General features: G+C 37.2%; 2 protein-coding genes across 3 annotated transcripts in view; one reads left to right on the plus strand and one right to left on the minus strand.

The window, feature by feature from the left end:
• Positions 1–13,874, plus strand: part of si:dkey-96l17.6 (kinesin-like protein KIN-14E) — a 31,640-nt gene that overhangs the window by 4,073 nt on the left and 13,693 nt on the right. The window lies entirely within an intron of this gene.
• On the minus strand, positions 1,498–9,398 carry anxa1a (annexin A1a). Of its 2 annotated transcripts, none has more exons than XM_038287253.1 (12): positions 9,209–9,398; positions 8,616–8,695; positions 7,747–7,837; positions 7,115–7,209; positions 6,326–6,439; positions 3,966–4,056; positions 3,786–3,865; positions 2,642–2,786; positions 2,462–2,557; positions 2,306–2,364; positions 2,066–2,188; positions 1,498–1,967 (listed from the first exon to the last, which is right to left on the minus strand). In XM_038287253.1, exons 1-12 carry the CDS (start codon positions 9,381–9,383, stop codon positions 1,908–1,910), a joined length of 1,209 nt encoding a protein of 402 aa, XP_038143181.1. In that variant the 5' UTR covers positions 9,384–9,398; the 3' UTR covers positions 1,498–1,907. The 2 variants fall into 2 exon arrangements, with proteins under 2 accessions (XP_038143181.1, XP_038143182.1); XM_038287254.1 differs by having other exon boundaries at positions 8,616–8,699; positions 9,209–9,353.

Consider the following 13,874-nt stretch of genomic DNA (forward strand, 5'->3'; position numbering starts at 1 on the left):
CATGTCGGTGATTTTAAAGTAATTTTGAGTCTTAAATAATTTTTTTTGCGATCATTGCACTTGCCCGGCGGGCAAATGTAATGACATTTTTACTCTCCCGACAATAAAAAGTACTTGCCCCGGGCGATCGGGCAATGGTTAACATCAAGCCCTGCCTGTTCTTTCCCACTCGCCATACCCACACAATTCTCCACAACAATTGATTTTTTTCTGTTACACCCGGCTACGCTGCTTTGCTTCTTCTTCTTCTTGTTTACTACTGGTGGTTGGCTTTGGTCGCAGTACCGCCACCTTCTGCTCTGGAGTGTAAACGCTTCGCCTATGAGAAAAAGGAGCAGCGCTGGAACCGAACGCAACACACGCGAACCGAACTGAGACTGTCGAACCGAACGGTTCGGACGGTTTTCATAAACCGTTCCATCGCTAATATATATATATATATATATATATATATATATATATATATATATATATATATATATATATATATATATACCTCTGAAACGATACAGCACATAACAGCAGGGTGTAAAATGCAGGCAGGAAGTGCATACATGGAACGCCACAACCAGGTAGCTGTCATAGTGCACAGGAGCATCTGCCATGAGTATGGGCTGGAAGTCCCAAGGTCAAAATGGAAGACACCTCCTAAGGTAGTTGAGAAAGACCGAGCTAAGATCCTATGGGACTTCAAGATCCAGACTGACAAACAGGTGATGGCTAACCAACCAGACATCGTGTTGATCGACAAACAGCAGAGGAAGGCAGTAGTGATAGATGTTGCAATCCCAAGCGACAGCAACATCAAGAAGAAAGAACACGAGAAGCTTGAGAAATACCAAGGACTGAAGGAGGAGCCAGAAAAGATGTGGAAAGTAAGAGCAGCAGTGGTGCCAGTGGTAATTGGAGCACTGGGGGCTGTGACCCCCAAACTGGGAGAGTGGCTACAGCAGATTCCAGGTAAAACATCAGAGGTCTCTGTCCAGAAGAGTGCAGTCCTAGGAACAGCTAAGATACTGCGCAGAACCCTCAAACTCCCAGGCCTCTGGTAGAGGACCCGAGCTTGAGGATGACACATACCACCCCACGAGGGGTGAGAAAACAGTTTATATAGCTAATTGGTTTCCTAAAGGCCTGCAACATCTAAGCCAATTAATCATTATTAATGAAATTATTTAAATAATTTTCAACTAAAAATCATATAATCTTTAACTGGTGTATGCAGCCCCTTAATTTTGTTTTAAAAATAACAATCCTTCTTTGTCTGCAAATATGCTGTCAAAAACCCCTCAAGTCAAGTGGCACAGTTTAATCTTAGCCTGGTTCAAATTCTATTAAAAAAATCTCATATTAGGCCCACTTTTCTATCCAATTCATAATTAATTTATGTCCAGAATAGTTAAGTGGTTAATTGATATACAAAATTAATCATACATTGCAGCCATAGTTTGTTGTCAAGATATGCATGCATGTACATAGAAACAGGACTCCATCACATTGCTTTTGAATATAAAAACATTTCATTTTCAGATGTTAAAGTTCCTTCAAGTATGTTACTACAACTGATGATTGGCACAAATTAACCTGTATACATCAGCCAACCTGCAATACTATGTTCAATGGACTTTTGGGAATCAATGCAAAGCTAAGTCTATGTAAAGCAATGGTCCACAATATGCTATCTATGCTGCCATAATACAAAACTACTTAGGGGGTTTATGTTTGCTAAAGCAGTGACAACTTCATTTAAATCTGTTTTTTTATGACTAAATGCCATGACAGTTGCAGAGACCCCTTCCCAGTCCTCCACAACGCCATATATTTCAAAAGATAACAATTGATTTTCCACAGCTGCTGAACATTATGGTAGATCTTTGGCTTTTTGCACTTTGGTCCCAGACAAGCTTTTAGTTTTCACCTCCACAGAGAGCAAGCAGGATCTTCTCATAGTCTCCTTTTGTGTCATCCTATAAGGAAAAAAATAACAGTTAAGTTAGAAATATGGGAGTCCCTAAAAAAAAGGAGATTGCAACATTTCTTTAATTATAGAAATATTTCTGCTCACCAGGATGTCCTGGTAGAGTGTTTTGCCGTAGTTTTTCTTGTACTCATCCTTGACCCGTTTCATATCTATCTCAGAGCGGCTCACCATGATGCGAGTCAGGATGTGTTTGCGGGTACCTTTACCCTAAGGGAGAATAAAGATAAAAACAAATCAAACAATTTGAAAAAGACTTCGTTGGCCAATAGAGAGTGGGTCTGATGTTATAGGAGCATGTGGAAGAAGCTGTTGAATATACTGTACCTTCATAGCCAAGTAGAGTTTTTCTGCAAAGAATGCCGGCCTGCTTCCAGCACATTTCACTGTGGCAATTTAAAAAAAGGTCCATGGTTAATTATTGTTGTTCTAATAATGACCTATTTGGAATAAATAAAAAAATGCATATGAATGTGCCTTTACCTATTGCTGTGAGACAGTTTTCGATATCTCCCTTCATCTCCAGGTCGATAGCTTTGGCCACATCCACTTTGCTGTATTTTGAGTACCTTTCAAACACTGACAAAAATAAATGAGTATGAAAAAATTATAATTTTTTCTAAAAGGGGTGAAGCGTCTTACTCAACATGGCGGTATGCTGACCTTTGCGGAGATGTGGGGCACTCCTGGTGGTCAGGATTTCAATGAAGGCGGAGCAGTCTTTGCCCTTCCTCCCCTCCCCAGCCTCATACAGAGTCCTGGCATCGCTGTCAATCAGCTGCTCACTGACTCCTTCAGTCCTGCCAGCCTAAGAGATGCAACAGCACAGAAAAGTCAGTTTTCTTTTGATTTTATTAAAACAAATACCTCAGATTTTTATACTTATTTAACTCCGCTATGAGCATAAAAAGCAAACTACAGGGAAATGCAACTCAAAGGATAGAAAATATTCAGAGAATGTTGCAGTGCAGGGTCAAATAAAATATAATCTAGGAAAGTTTCTAAAATGGAGTTTTTGCAAAACTCAACTTCTTCATCAGGGTTTACAATTGATTGGATAAAAAGTACATTTTTTGTCTCTCTTGGATGACTTTTATGACATACTTTTCAGACAGCATAAGATATAAGAACTGCGATACATAAAATATCTTATACTGCAAATATAACAATCATATAGTTTTAAATAAACATCTCTAAAAGTCAATAACAATTTTAAGACTGAATTTTCTTCTTTTTAGGCATTAGGGTCATGTCGTTAATATGAGGGACCTTAATTTTTGGCGAGAAGAGACCACTGATTATTTTGCCACTGGCGCCCCCTTGTGGGCACAAAGGGAAACAAATACAATTTCTTATAAAGGGAATAGTTTATGTGACAGAAAAACCTATAATGTCAAAGGGCAGAATTTATTTCCAATTTTTTATTTTATTGGTTTTTCTTAAGGTTTCTTTGAAGTTTGTTTTTTTTATGTGCATTTACAGTTGTTTTATTTTCTCTTAATTTCAGTTTGATGATTTAATGCTTTGCTCCATTTTAGTTTGGTGATCTTTAATGTGCTGAAGAGTGCTTACAAATTTAATGCATTACCGTTTATTTTTACTACTTGCTTGCCTAAGTAATCTTCTATTGTACTACTGTTTAAATAAAATAAAGTATATTGAATCTGAACTGTACATTTAAATATAATAGATTAACTCTTGTTTGCAATATATTATGCTATTTCATATCTAAGTGTCCTGAAGCTCCGACTAAACACATTAGGAAATAGATGGAGTAAAAATGGTAAATAAAGAAAGAAAGACACACCTTGCAGAGAGCGAGGAGGGCAGCCCTGAAATCTCCACTGGTATCTGATCTGATATCCTCCTCCAGATCCTTCTTGTATTCTAGGAAATGATGTCAAAACAAGTTATACTGTAGGACAAAAGAACTCAAGAGGCTTTTCCTGAACTATACTGAAATTAGCTTAGCTTTAATGGCTCATACCCTCCTTGTAGACCTTCTTTATTTCCAAGATCTGCATGTTGGTTCTGGAGGCGAGGATCTCAATCAGGGTATCCTCATCTGTTCCAAGACCCTAAGAAAAGAACGTGTGGGCAGAGATTAACAGTGGAAAATACCGGTTATCATAAAAACCACCTCCCATTAAGAAAACAATGACTGAATGCTTGGAAGTATGTGGATGTTTTTAAGAAACACAGAGGGAGCTGAGGCCAAAGCATTTGCCAAAGACGTGTTGTGAAACACATTGGCAGCTTTAAAAGAGTTTTACCTGTGAGTTTCCTTCAGGGATTGATACCAAATATAATTTTAACTTGATATATGGTATAAAAAAAAAAAAAAACAATGGCAAATATTACATCCCGGCCCAGCAGATGTTAAAAGCTATATATAAAAACAAAAAAACATAAATGTTTCTCTCTAATAGGGTAAGAGTTAGCTGAAGCTTAATTCTGATATTTTCAATTAGATAATATTTTTAGAATAATTACTTTAAAGCATGACAGTAAAGATCTACTTTACATAGATTTTCTCCCAGTTTATTTTTAAATCATTATGTTAATTACAAACATTACAAACCTTAAACCTATTTGGAGTCACTGTGAAAACATTCTTATGTCATAAATCACCTGTTTTCATCTTTGTAATATTTTATAGACAGGAACCCAACTCTGATTTCATACCAATTCAGGGATTTTTAACTGATCTTCATGATACTGCAGAGCCTTACATTTTTTAGCTAATATGTAAATGATTTACCTAGCAGCTGCAGAGAGAGAAACTGTCAGATACATACAGATATTGCACTCTTATTTGTGTCTGCAAAATAAACCTGAGCAGGAAAAAAATATCTTGAAATATATCACATTGGCTTGAAAAAAAACATCTAACATGAAACTATGAAAAGACTTAATGCCTCAGAGCATTTCTTATTAAATAAAAAAGTTCATGTCACCAGATTTATAGCAGTAAGATTTGGTTGCAGAGAGGCAGAATAGGTAAATAAACTCAACTTTTCAGCCTCACTTTAAATTCCAAAATTAAGTTTGACGAAAAATTTTAAAAGATTTGGCAACCGTTTGTGTCTATTTACCTCATAAAGTAGCGCAGTCATTTACGCATACAATTACATTTTCACACTAATCCTACTGTATAACAGCTTGGTCAGGCTAAACAAACATCAGTTAAACCTTTAAGATAATAATATAATCAAACACTGAAAATAAAGGAACAGAAACCTGTCAGATGGCCTTACTGCTTCAACCTACAGAAAAACTTTATTAAACTGGATTTAAAATGTATGAACAGTTATGTCCTCGAAATGACTTCAAAGTAAATAAACATGTAAAATCATAAATACAGGAAAATAGAATTAAATGCATTTTATCGTAAATATTTTTGTTTTTTATGTGTGTGTGTGTGTGGGGGTGGGGGGGTGCATGTGAACTTGTCTTGTTTTAGTATTTTAATAAATATTCTTGTGTTTTGCTGGTTGTAAAATTTAGAATTTCTATATTTTCTTAAATCCTTTTCAACCTTAAGCTTTTCTATATCAGCTGTAAATTAAACTGCTAGAAAAGCTGCTGGAGGAGACTGTATAGTTCCAACCAGAAATATGACATTTGGTCAGAAAGGTCTTTATTTTTTTTTCTCACATGAATATTAATTTACATTTCTTAACTGTGGAGCAGTCATCTTAAATAGATCCTGTAGGATATTTCAACCAGGTTAAGTCCATTGTAGTAATTTATAAATTGTCAGGACACTAAATATTAAACATGGCTGTTAGGTTAATTAGTCCTTTGGTGTGAGTTTGTGTGCATGGTTGTGTGTCTCCGTGTTGACCTGCAACATACTGGTGACCTGTCCAGGGTGTACCCCACCTCTCACCTCTGCCAGAGATAGGCACCACCCCAACAACAATCAATCAGATCCCTAACTTTCAGTGAGTGCCATTAATGTGGTATTCGGATATAGGAATTAGGAAACTTTTGAGTAGAAATTAAAATCAACGTCAACTGAGCTTCAATTAATAACATTTTGAAAAGCCGAATGGTCTGTATTTTTTATGTGAATTAAACAAGTCTTGCTAACTGGGTTAATCACAGATGTGTTGTTTATCTTTTATTTCTAATTTAACTGTTTAACTGTTGTATCGATCATAATATTTGTGGTAATTGAGAGAAGTCTATTTCTGTCAGGAACAGGGACCTTTAATAAGAACCATCAATACAAACACATAGACTAACTCATTTAGATTCAGCTTGTTTATTTGTTTGTTAATGAATCCCGTCCTGTCAGCTAAATCCGTTCAATCTATAGTAATATCCAAGTGTTTGACCAACCTTCATTGCCAGTTTCAGCTGCTGAGCGTCATACTGGGCTGGTGTTTTCAGCAGAGCCAGCACCACTTCCTCCAGGTCTCCTTTAAGAGCCTTTTTCAGTTCTGCTTCCAGAGGCTAAAAAAAAGAGGGATGTTTTCTATGAACACAAAATAAACTTTTACATATTATGTCATTCTCTCTCTGCTTTTTCTCATAGTAGCTTTGCCTCGTCTGTTCCTGTTTGGCTGTGACTCCATCCTGGAGAGAAAAATCAGCTGTGCTGCTGCAATCAACACCTTTGTTTATAGATGCTGGAGATCGGCCTGTTTTTCAGTGTAGTCCTGTTTCTCTAACTCTGACTGGCTGGATGTGCTCTCTTTATCCTCTGACATGGGAGTTGGCTCGGAGCTCGTCTGCCTGGCTGTGTGTTTCCTGGACGGGGCCGCCTTTTACAGCTGCCTTTTGTATCTCTGCTTCTGTCTCCTTGAACCCCAGTCGGCCTCGGCAGATGGCCGCTCACACTGAACCTGGTTCTGCTGGAGGTTTCTTCCTGTTAAAAGGGAGTTTTTCCTCTCCACTGTCGCTACAAGCATGCTTAGTGTGAGGGATTGTATTTGAGTCAATAAGTCGATGCAATCAACTGGTTTTCCTTAGATAGAAAACTTTGAATCAATTTGACTGTATGATCTGGTTGAACTGTAAAGTGCCTTGAGATGACATGTGTTGTGAATTGGCGCTATAGAAATAAACTGAATTGAATTAAATATATATTTCTTTCTGTTACTTATATATAAGAGCAGCTGTCATTACCTTCCCAGTTGCCTGTTGGTAAGCCTCTTTGATCTGCTGCCTCTGGTCATTGCTTCTTCTGACAAGAATTTCAATGATGGTGTTCTCATCAACGCCTGCAGTGTGTTTGGTAAAGATTGTCATTTTAAGTTGTAATAATACATTATATTCAGCAGATGGTGCTGATATTTCCCTTAGTTCAGGAAAACAGCATCCAGTTTATCACTTTTTGTTTACAGAGGACTTTTTTGGTTAAACAATTGTTATAAAAGTTACTTTACACAGGTTAAATTATAAACAAGTATAAAAGAGCAATAAAAAAAACACTATGATCATAAATGATAAAAAATAAGCTGGAGATATATAGCAGGTAAGTTTATCAATCAATCCAAAATTAATATGTATATATGAATTAAGGTGGTTACAATCAACATAATAAAACAAATAGGATAAAACAACTCAGATCAGAGATTAAAGCATTAATATTACATCCTAAGATCAAAAATAATAAGAAAAATATAATTAAAAGCCAGCAGAAAGCTAAATATTTCAACACATCTGTAGTTTCTACTGCCCTTACTTCTTCAAAACTAAAGAGGCTTCATGCAGCAAAAACATGTTAACACAGGCCCGAAAAGCTCCTCAAAATCTACCTTTGGTCTTAATGGCTTTTTCCAAGACTCCAGCATCTGCTCCTGGGTTGAAGTTGGCTGCAGCGGTGACCGTTCCCTCGTTCTTCAGGAGCTAAAGAGAAACACATATGAGGCGGTTGTCTTATTTTACTAGTCGCTAAAAAAGTAAATGATTTATATTGCAAAGGGTTTTTTATGCCTTAGGTGCTCAAATTCCAAAACCAATCACAACTCTTAATGCACTTTTCTTTTTCTATTTTTTGTCCTCATGTAGTTCTCATCTGTTCGCATATCTTAGAACTGGAATGTGATAAATGAAAAACATGCCTTGCCTTGTCTATTACATCCTCAGTTTAAAGAACTTACAGAAAAGGGCACTGCAACAGTTTTTATGTTTTTTATTAAATTTTTTCCCCCTGAGTTTTTGAAACCCATAATGGTGATCAGAGCAACACTAAACGGGACAGAAAAGATGCAAGACTAAGATAATCTCCTTTCTCCCTAATTCATCTTTAACCAGTCCTAGAAAGGAGAAGTGCTTTTTGTGTTTGGAAAGTTTATAAAGGGAGGGGCACAAATTCCTGCTTCCCTGAGTCACACCAGAAGTTCAGCCATCAGTCTTATTTCACTCAACTCTTTAAGGTCCAGATCTCTTTTATGTTTCTCTTAGTTTTCTCTGTTATCTCTGTTTAGTTTACCACCCCTTCCTTCCTCCTTTAAACCCAACCATTTAGTTTCTTTAACATATTGTGAAGCTTTTTTTTTTCTCTAACCCCTCTCTATGCCTGATCATTTTTTCCACCACAGCATACCACAGGGGAAGGAGAAAAAAAGGAAAAAAAACAGAGTTGTTGACCTTAGCAACCAAAAAAAGTGTTGCAGTTACTCACTGACTCATCGGGCAAACCCAGATAGACTGTCTGCTGCAAGAAGGCTTGGATGAAAGACATGTTGGAAGAGTTGGTTCTGTCTGTCTGAGGAAAGAAGATCATATCAGTTCTCTGAATGAGAAATATTAAACCTGTGAAATGAGTTTAAAGAACAGATCACAGCTTGAATCTATTTATTAAACTTGGAGTTAGAGGACAAAATTGTCTCCCCTCCCATATATGCTGCACAAGCAAACCCTCTGTAGAGATTTACAAGAGGTTTTACTCTGTAATTACAACAATGTGCTGAGCGCTCAGCCACACCCACACCCAGCCTGATATGAACACTGAGTTTTGCAGACTTTGTCATCTGCCTCATGTGCTTTCACAGCGATTGTGAAATGATATTGGATGAAAAGTAGAACAGTAAGAAAATAAACATTTATTTGCATTAAGCAAAAGCTTGTAATATCTCCGTTATATCAGCCACACCCTCCTAATGTGCAGCACAATGACTTCAATCTGACAGATTTACAGTTAAAACAAACACAACTAAAGTCAGAAACTAAGAACTGGAGTGTAGGTTTAAGTTTTTGATGAAAATGGAAACTTACCGAGAGGTGTCAGAGGGGGAAGTTTCTCTCTCTGTGGTTGTAGGGGCGTTGTATGGCCAGAAGGAGAGTATTTATGCTCGGGCAAACCCCACCTAATGGAGAGTCCAGCCTCCAAATGCTGTGATTGGACTGAAAATCCGCCCTGCGCAGCAGAGCGCAACATGGCTCCGTTCATTTTTACGCACGGAAGGATTTTGGTGCGCAGAAATCTGGGCGCACTGTTTGCAGAATGTTTATAAAAGGATTTTAGAAAGACACGCAGCTTTTTGAGAGACATGTGCGGAGCAAGAGCCTGGTCCTGATCCTTCATAAAAATGTGATCCCCTGGAAAATCACAGGGATATGGAGCATCTGGGACTTAGGTGGCTAGTTTGCCTTCAGGGGATATGTTTGACCTGTTTGATGGCTTGCACTCTAAGAATGGATCGGTTAGAAAAACAGCCAATCTATTTAATGTAATAGGTTAACCAAACAACCAATAACCATGGTAACTGATGCTCTACTACTCTGACTGTTTGGCTGTAATCAACTGTAGTGGGTAAAAGTTTTTGGACTTAGAGAATTATGTACATTTAACCTTGGTTGTAACTTTAGTATTATTAGTAAACATCAAGATGCCCTGCCCTTAAAATTTCGTCTTTTCTTTTCTTCCAGCTTTTATTCCTATTACACTGTCACCAGTACAGACTAACAAAATGAACTCTCTGCATTTAACCCATCCCCTTGGGGACCAGTGGGCTGCCATTGTGCGGCCCCCAGGGAGCAGTATGCTGTTAAGGGTCTTTGCTCAGAGACCCAGAGTGGCATTCTGTGGAAGTGGGACTCAAACTCAGAACCTCTGGATTTAAACACTCTATGCCCTAACGACTAAGCAGCCATCCCCCCATTTCATTACACTGATTAACCAATATTTTGGTCAAGTCACCAATTTGTAATAATAATTATTATTATTACTAATAATAATAATTATCACTACTAATAATTGAACTTAATTGATCTCACATTGGAGAAATTTAACGCTGCATATAACCTATCCCCTTGTGGAGCTGTGAGCTGCCATTGTGCGGCCCCCAGGGAGCAGTGTGGGGTTAAGGGTTTTGCTCAGTGACCCAGAGTGGAGACTGTGGGAGTGGGGCTTGAACTTAGAACCTCAGCTTTCCATGCTCTGTTCCCTGACAACTAGGCTGCCACTTCCCTCAATACAGCCCCTTGTAATGATTTGCCCTTTTACAATTACGGTATGTTGGTCAAAAACACTTAACAATTGTATTGGTTGTTTTAACCAAAAGATTGGTTGGACACACAACTACCAACCAGATTGGTCAAATTCGCCCAATTCTTGGTTGAATTAACAATCTGTTTTAGGATGTTGTGTTTCCTTTTAGCCGTCTGCTGTGATCTGTACATATACTAAATATTAGGATTAAAATTACTTGTCTAACTGTTGTTATTTAATACAGAATAATCTGTTTTTTCTATTTTTAGCTAAATTGGGTTGATGTGCTGGATTTAGGCATTTAATGCATAATTGTTTTAAATGCTGAGAACAATTATTTGCAACTAGTAAAAGAAAAACATCTAAAACAAACCTGTTCCTCTGTGGAAACCAGAATCAAAAAATTAAAAAGAATCCAAACCAATCAAATCCACTTAATTCATATTTGATTTATTTTTAACCAGAGGGCTTTCCAAAGTGTCGTGCAGTAAAATGAACACATATATATATATACGGTACAATGGAAAAAGAAGGGGGAAAAAAAGTTCACAACATGACGTAGGCTTCAAACCCTCTATAACTAACACATTCTGCCACCATCTAAACTATTAAATACCTTAGATCGTGCCTGAATCAGTCTGCAAAGAGTTACAAAGAGATTTCTAAGACTTTGGGACTCCACAATCACGAAACAGTGGTGATCAATATATTTATCACCAGTCTTTCTCAACTAATTGGCGTGAATGACCTTTTCATCTCTTCTGGAATTCCTTTAGCATGATGTTTGTTTGTTTTTCTACAGCTTTTGCCTAATTTCTGTAATAAAGCAGGATATGATATTTAGTGTTTAGTTTATACAAGATTGAGAATAATCAGCTGTGGGTGTAGCTATCCTTATGGAAGATTTTTAAACAGTTTGGTCAATCGCATTTAATTTGTGATTAAAAAAGGACAGTTACTTAACTGGTCAAAGTGATCATTAAATATACTTTTTCTCTCATGATAAACTATTGTAAATTATTTTAGGTACATTAACCATTGCTACATGACCCGTAGGGAGAAACATAGACCTCTGGGTTTCTTCAAAGATGTGTGGTTTTGGTGTGGTGGAGTAATAACTGACTCTAAGGTGTGGTAAATAATCACGTCAGTGGAGCCAAGGCCTTATACATGCCTGAACAGGGGGCTGTGACAGAGAGATGAATAACAGCCAGGATACTGATGCATTTGTTTGACGACATCATTTCAGCACAGCCAGATGTCATATTGATGATAAATGATTAAAATTTCGTCATCTCTACCTGTGTGATTATAAACCACTCTGTGCTCCAGTAGTTTAAATTGCATTATTTGTAGAGGTAACCGATCAGACTAAAATATGGCCAGAGCAGGGTTGGATAAAAAAAAAAAAAAAGAGTCAAAAGTACACAAAGCTGTATTTTCATTAAAATGGCATTAATGTTGGATTTTTTGTTAAGTAAAGTGTGTTAAACAGATGCTCCAGCTGTGATCCAAATGCTACAAATGAGGTCAAGTCAGCAAAATAAAGGAAGTCCTCTCAGAGGAGCTCAGCCAACATCAACAGTCGGGGAGGGAGTAACGTACGGCAGATGATACAGGAACAGTGGGCACAGTTATCTTCCTGAATTACATCTTTAGGAGAAATATCACTGTAGAAAATATATTCATATCCTCTTCTTCATTGCAAGAAAGACAATTAGTCAGTTCATCTAAATGCCTGGATTTAGCCCTAAGAACTGAGGGAAGAGTCTCATTTCCAGGGAAACTAATCAAAATAAAGCAGACATAAACCAAAGTAAGTGATGGTATTAAAAATAGATATCTCTGAGTGGCAACAAAGCATCCAGTTTCAATACGGATGGTACACAGAGGAAACTTGAGGACTTTTAGGGCATCGTTTTACCTACAGTATATGAGTGGAAGCTGGTGAAACTCCATCACAGCAGGTTTAATATTTAAAGACTGTTGAGAGTTCGGTTCCCCTGAGAGATCAGGATCAACTTGGCCTTTTCTTCCTGTAGCTTAGCAGCACCCAAACTTACCTGAGTTACTCTGACAAACGGCACAGCTTCACAAACCAGGTAATCCTTCAAACCTTTTTTATTGTAACAATCCAACTACTATCTACTACTGTCTACTATCTTATATTAGAGGAAACATCATTATTCTGTAGATACTATGTTCTGTAAGATAGCTGCAACAGCCTTTTCCTACTCAGTGATTCAGAAAATATCATTAAAAATGCCAATGTTAAAAGAAATATTTGAGATTGTCAGTTTTCCTGGCTTTCTTTTATAATAACTGAAAAAGCCTTTGAGGCAGATTAGACTTTCTGAGTGAGCAGGTTGTGTCAGCTTTGAGACATCTGCTCATATTTAAAGGATTCAACAAGGTTTCATAATGTGGACAGAAATATTCGGACGTATTTGATTGCATATTAGGTAACATTTTTTCATCTATCTCGGCTCTAAAAGGATTCTAACTTGCTTTTCCCTGTAGATTGTGGACTTATCCAGCTCCTAATGCGGTAGCATATTGATAGAACATAAGAAAAGTGGTGAATACCAGCAACCATAATGTATATGAACACATCTGAGACTGCCAGAGGATCTTATTCACTGACCTTCTTGGGAAAGAAAGTAGGGAGGCATCACTCAGTGGCACCGGCTGGGAAGCAAAGTAAGTGTTAAGCATAACACAATTTCCTGACGTTCATCTGCGAAGTAAAACGTGATTTTTAAAAATACATATATATTCTCCAAAGTCATGTATCATCCCATATTTTAAATATGAGTTTGTAAGTAGACAGATTAGAGTGCATATTACTTATTTTATATGCTTAGGTAGTCCATCTCTAAATCACTTAGCTATTCAGAAAAAGAAACATAGTAAAGTGGTTGCTGGAAACTTTAGGAGTTAATCATTCTGATCCTTCAGAAGCAGATTGAAAGTGTAGCACCTGCAAATGTATGAATAATATAGGCACATTTGGCATCAGACTTTGCCCCAGATGTACCACAAGCTGATGCAGATGTGTTTTTTTATGGCGCTAATTGAATGTTTTAATGCATCCTCCAGTTTTTAGTGATCATAAATGAAATCCATGTTAATAAGATACAGGGAGGTATTAGATTTGCTTTTATTTGTTTGACCTACTTTTAAAGGTTTTTCAAACAACTTCCATTATGTTGAGTAAAATAAAATAAAAAATATTGTTGTGTGCATTAATAACCAGACCAGGTATCAGTGATCTGATGGAATACTGTTTACCAGCTACGGTACCTTTAGATGTCAAAGGTCCCTAAACAAGATCCTTTACTCCAGAAACTTGCACTACCTAATGTGGCAGAGGACACACATGACCCTAAAGGGACATTTCCTTTCAAAACAGCAATGTATCTGTTTAAAATAAACTCATTGATTTTCTTA

This window comes from Cyprinodon tularosa, unplaced genomic scaffold (genome assembly GCF_016077235.1).
Source record: "Cyprinodon tularosa strain WSP-4 unplaced genomic scaffold, ASM1607723v1 ctg238, whole genome shotgun sequence".
Classification (NCBI taxonomy): Eukaryota; Metazoa; Chordata; class Actinopteri; order Cyprinodontiformes; family Cyprinodontidae; genus Cyprinodon; species Cyprinodon tularosa.